Source organism: Antrostomus carolinensis, unplaced genomic scaffold, assembly GCF_000700745.2.
Source record: "Antrostomus carolinensis isolate BGI_N321 unplaced genomic scaffold, ASM70074v2 scaffold1787, whole genome shotgun sequence".
NCBI lineage: Eukaryota > Metazoa > Chordata > Aves > Caprimulgiformes > Caprimulgidae > Antrostomus > Antrostomus carolinensis.
In genome coordinates this window covers 20,673-26,258 of record NW_010329477.1, presented here as the reverse complement: position 1 = coordinate 26,258, position 5,586 = coordinate 20,673, and the positions used below count along the sequence as shown (strand labels likewise).

The 5,586-nt window shown below is 36.9% G+C and overlaps 1 protein-coding gene across 1 annotated transcript in view; it reads left to right on the top strand.

Moving 5' to 3' along the window:
- The window catches only part of LOC104528534 (cadherin-9), a 44,458-nt gene extending 40,525 nt beyond the window's left edge, over positions 1-3,933 (top strand). The window contains 2 exon segments of the mRNA XM_029086104.1: positions 1-223; positions 3,095-3,933. The exon segment at positions 1-223 is cut by the window's left edge and continues 7 nt beyond it. Of these exon segments, the coding sequence (XP_028941937.1) occupies positions 1-223; positions 3,095-3,582 (711 nt within the window). The 3' untranslated portion in view covers positions 3,583-3,933.
- The last annotated feature ends 1,653 nt before the right edge of the window (positions 3,934-5,586 follow it).

Sequence of the window (5,586 nt, the reverse complement as noted above, 5' to 3'; positions counted from 1 at the left end):
AATGGATCCAGCCGTAGTAAGATGAGTACCTATCTCCTGCCAATCATAATATTTGACAATGACTACCCGATCCAGAGCAGCACTGGCACGCTGACCATTCGAGTGTGTGCCTGCGACAGCCGGGGGAACATGCAGTCCTGCAACGCTGAGGCCTTGCTCCTCCCGGCTGGACTCAGCACAGGGGCACTGGTTGCCATTCTCCTCTGCATCGTTATCCTGCTAGGCAAGTACCTGTGATGAGATGTTTAATTGACTAGTCAAAGGTCTGGTTGCTTCTAGACCCTTGATATTTCAACCCTTTATTCTCATGACCCTGCAGAACAATATTTCATACCTGATGTAGCCTGGTGTGTTTGGTTGTTTTGTTTGGGGTTTTTTTTAACAATTGTTTCTAAGATAGAAAAGGAGTTGGGAGAGTGGGAGAGGGAGCTACTATGGGCTGTTGGTCACCATTACTACTTAGAAGAATGTGCAAAAAAAATGAGACAATTAATGTTATTTAGTTGAAATAAATTTGAAAATCCAGGGTCAGTTTTAGATACCATGGTCATTTGAGTAATGGTCTATGTTATAAACAGATCTTCATTTAGATCCAAGACTTTAAAATCATACTCCTGAAGCTGAGTGATAAGTTTCTCAGTGATTTAAAAATTATTAATTATACTAGCTATTTAATAATGAATTCTTTGTAATTTTTATATTCAGAAAATATTTAGCTCAAAAGCATAGAAGAGAGTGTTCAATTGCTTGCAAGTAGTAGTGAGAGCAGCTAATTAAATAAAAAGTGAGCACAGAAGTTAGACGGGTGGTGGGGGAGCAGAAGTATTAGAAAGATGAGGTGATATATGAAGAAACTAGAATAAATGCTAGCTCATAACCTGGTGTTGAGAACATAAAAACTGCAACTTGCATGTTTTGCTTACCTAAGAAGTGCCTCATTAAAAGTGCAATCATCTCTACTTTCCAGTCAACCTGTGGAAAACCTCTTTCACTTTCCAGCTGTCTTAGCAAACACAGCTTGCCAAGGGGACGCTGACAAGCTTACAGATGTCAGTTTATGTAAATCTAAGGAGGTAAATTTTATTTCAGTTTTTAGACTGGATCCAAGCTACCTCCAGTAAATATTCAGAGGACCACAGAGGTTGTTAGGACAGGGGTAATACATAGGAACTATATCTGTACTGTTGGGCATAGGGAAGCTGAGGTACCCTGTCAGGGTACCTGAGCTCTGACAAACTGGTTGTCCTTACTGCGGAAGTTCAAGGACCACAGTTGGCCTGGTTTCAACATGAGCCAGCTTGGGTTCCCCAGGAAGTTGCCCGGGCATAGTCTGAGCAGCAGAACTTGCAAGGTACCACTTCCAGCAAACAATTATCATTCAAACTCTGCCAGATTGCGCTCTCCACCTTGCATAGGTAACACCATGTCAACAGGCTCTGTGTCTTCAAAGTCGCCCTTCCTGCCAATATGAAGCGTGAAACGTGTACCATGAAATGCATACCCTTACATGCTCACTATGAAAACATCATTGATTGGCTGCAATGTTTTAGTACAGAAACTTTGAACTAAAACAAAAACTAAAGTGTGCCTTAGAGACACAGCAACAGCTCATCCAGACTCAGAACAGACTCAAGGGCCAGTGCTGTGCAAAACAAGTATCATCACTTTATCTCTCTTGGCTCCAGGGTCAGGGATCCTGCTCTACATAGCACTACAGATGTAGCTGAAGCCAGAGTAGAATAAGTCTGAAGAGCATCTAAACAGAATTGTTAGTCTACAGCTGGTGTGTTTCTTGGCACCTTAATTTAATTGTTCAGCAAGATGTAGTGTGTTAGGATAGCAGACTAGTGTCATCATACCCAAAATAGGAGAGATATATTAAGTACCCATCTGTGAGACACTTCATAATAACCATTTAGTTATTATCTGCCCTACTCTTGTATATGAAGTTCTTAGACTTACTTAAGTGGGCTATTACTTGTCTAGCATTAGGAAAACTTGAAAAGAATGGCTCCTGTACAGACACAAAAACACAAACAAAACAGAACAAAACAGCTTTTACATTCACAGCATTGTGCCATGGCATGTGGAAGATCTCAGTTCCTCTCTCCCTACCTGCAGCATGTTTAATCTTCCCTTTTATTCTCCAGTACTTAAGTCATTCAGAGTAAAAACTTTTCTCCTAAGACTCAACAAAGTGCTCAGCACTGCTATAATGTGTGGCTTGGCAACCACTATTATGCCTTACTGACAGATGATCTCACTGGCCTCTCCTATTTCCTCCAACTGCTGGAGCTAGGGTCAGATTTTTAAATGCATTTAAGCATTGAATTCCTACTGAAATCAATAGCATTTGGGCACCAGAATGTATTTACAAATCTTAACTTCAGTTTTTCATCTCCCTCTGTAGAGATTCATTTTTGTGTCAATCTTTACCTCTCCAAAAGAAAGAGTTATTCAACTAATACTTTCTTAAACTAGAGGGATCATGTTTTTAAAAAGAAACATTTAGCAGCAAAGACTGGATTTCAATTCTTGCAGTCATTGACGCCAAAAATAGTTTTGTCAATAATATTGATAGCTGAAGGTCTTCAGGTTCTTCTTCTCAGAAGGACGTATAGATCTCATTTTCAAAAGTGAATTAGGCACTTAGGAATACCTAAATCACTAGCTCTCGAGTGTGAATTACCTTTGCCAAGGAGATTCAACTACATTTGATGAAATCACTCTTAGTGACTGCCAGGAAGGCAGTACCTCACAAATCTAAAATCAAAGTCAAGCCCTATTAGGATTATATATTTTAAGACATTGTCTGCTTTTCAATTTCAGCTTAACTGTATATCTATTTCACATACATAATATTTTAATCTTTGCTCCCATAAGTTTAAAAAAGCCTAAGTTTTTGACTGCTATGAAATCATTAATATCTTTCCTTATTGACTTTGACTCGGAGGTAGCTTTTATCACTATTTTCCTACTAAAAATCCCATCCCAGCCTTAAAACTTTTCCAGTCCAACAGATAATGCAAAATATTTGCTCATGTATTTAATTTCTAACTACCCATTTCTTCATTATTATTTTGTTTCCTTTCAGTATTAGTTGTCTTGTTTACGGCTCTCAGGAGACAGAGGAAGAAAGAACCTTTGATCATCTCAAAGGATGATGTTCGGGACAACATTGTGACCTACAATGATGAAGGAGGTGGGGAAGAAGACACCCAGGCTTTTGACATTGGCACACTGAGAAATCCAGAAGCGAGGGAGGAAAGTAAGATGAGGAGAGATGTTATCCCAGAAACTATATTTCAGATAAGACGGACTGCACCTCTTTGGGAAAACATTGATGTCCAAGATTTCATTCACAGAAGGTTAAAGGAAAATGATTTAGACCCAGCTGCCCCTCCTTATGATTCACTAGCAACATACGCCTATGAAGGAAATGATTCCATAGCAAATTCACTCAGCTCCCTGGAATCACTTACTACGGAGGGCAACCAAGACTATGATTACCTCAGTGACTGGGGACCTCAGTTTAAAAAACTGGCAGATATGTATGGTGGAGAGGACAGTGATCGAGACTGAGAAAGTAATCTGTGACCTGGTCAGTGTTAGTGGAATTCATGTCTCTGTTCCTAGATAAAGTGGCCTACTCTCTCTTACTTGGGAATAAAAAAAATTAAAAAATAGATGTTGTCTTAGTAAGGGTTTGCTTAATCAATAAGTCAACGTGAATGAATATGAATGATTTAGATTTTAAAAACTTTGTAATTCACCCTCTCTGCCTAGAAACCTCTAATGAAAGGTTTTCATTGACAATGGAAAAACAATAAAAGGCTTTTTGTGCCTTTAATAATGAGATGTAAACTTAATTTTTTTTTAATTGCTTTGCATTACCTTTCCTACTAGGTGGGACAGTGTACACCCATATTGTAACATAATATCAAAAAATACTTTAAAAAGATTAATATTACTGCCATATTTATTGAGTTAAAGAATGTCTGTGTGTTGATTCATCATGATATTTTTATATATGTATATTTATATTTTTGTATTTTTATTAAATAAATTAGTATTTATAAAAACACTACTTAATCATGTACTTTGTTAATCATAAGGAACTGACCAGTCTTTCGGAACAAAGAAAACTGCGTATTGTGCAATACTTAATTTTGAATGCATCTTCTTATATTGGAGTAGTGGTTGAAATGTATTGTGCAAGAACAATATGAAGAGAGTGCTCTGTAATGGAAATGCAGTGTAGAAAAAAGAAAGATTATTTTGAAAGAGTGATTATAAATAAATGCAGTCTGACTTGCAATGTGTATTACTATATGGCATAATAATATAGTTTCATTGTGAAACTCACCCACAAATACTTTCTTATATGAACAGGTGACCAGTGAGAGGATTTAACAGATATATATGCCTGGGGATTTAAGGAACAATGAAGGTCTATTCTGGTAGATAGGAAAACAATTTTATAATATGCCTTTAAAAAAATTGGAACAATTAAGCAAACATCAATAATGAAAGGAAGGCTCTTGTATTTTAATCTTATTTTTCGGTTTTGAGGCAATTAGGCAAATCAGACATGTTACTAATAGCTTCTTTTTAAATCAAAGCAAGCCAAGCAATAAAAACAAAGTCCAACTAATAATTTATTTAGGATGTTAGTGTTCTCTTCCTTCAAAGAAGTGCATACATTTGCATATTTTCTAAAGCATTAATGACAATTTTCAAATATATATTTGTGTTTAAAATCTATTTGCTGGATCAGCTTTTATGTAATGCATTTTTTTTTTCACAACACAGGATAGGAGGATTTTACCTGGATCACATATGATCTGAGAGTTGCAAAGTTTATCCACATTTAAAAAAACCCAACAAACCGCAAATGTATGAAAAACAAAGATGGCAGCAATACAGGACATGCACTATTCATAGCATTTCAGTATTTAATATCAATTTTAGGGAAAGCCGAGTGCATATAGATGTCCAAAATAATAATGTTTTAAGGTTTGCTCTAGATCACTTAGCTATTTTTCAGATCTTTTCCAAAAGAAACTTAAGATACATGTTAGCAATGTAATGCAGACTACTGAAGCACTCATCTCTTACTAAAAAGACAATACAGAGGCTACACACAAGGTCACTTCACTCAGACTTAGGAACACACTCCTGCCTAATATTTTCCTCTCTACTAGGTGGTCTTTCAGATTATTTCTGAAAAATATATTTTTACTCTTATTTACTTTATCCCTCTACCATATTCTTCTGCCAGACCTAAGAATGCATCTTGTTTTCTGACACTGAAGTCTTTTTTTTGGGGAAGAGGAGGGGTGTGTGTCAGGGGACTGGGGGACCCAAACAAGCACCTCAACAACTCACAGCAAGCTGCATGTCAGGTCTGCAACACTATGTTGCAAGCAAAAAACTTTAGTAAAAATTCAAAATAACCTGCAGCCATGTGGCAACCATGTACATGGAAATGATGTAGTAAGAAGACATCATTGTATAGCTTGATGGCATAAGAATGCATATTTCTTTTTTGTGTCTTTTGGACGTGGAAGCAAAATACTTAAGGAA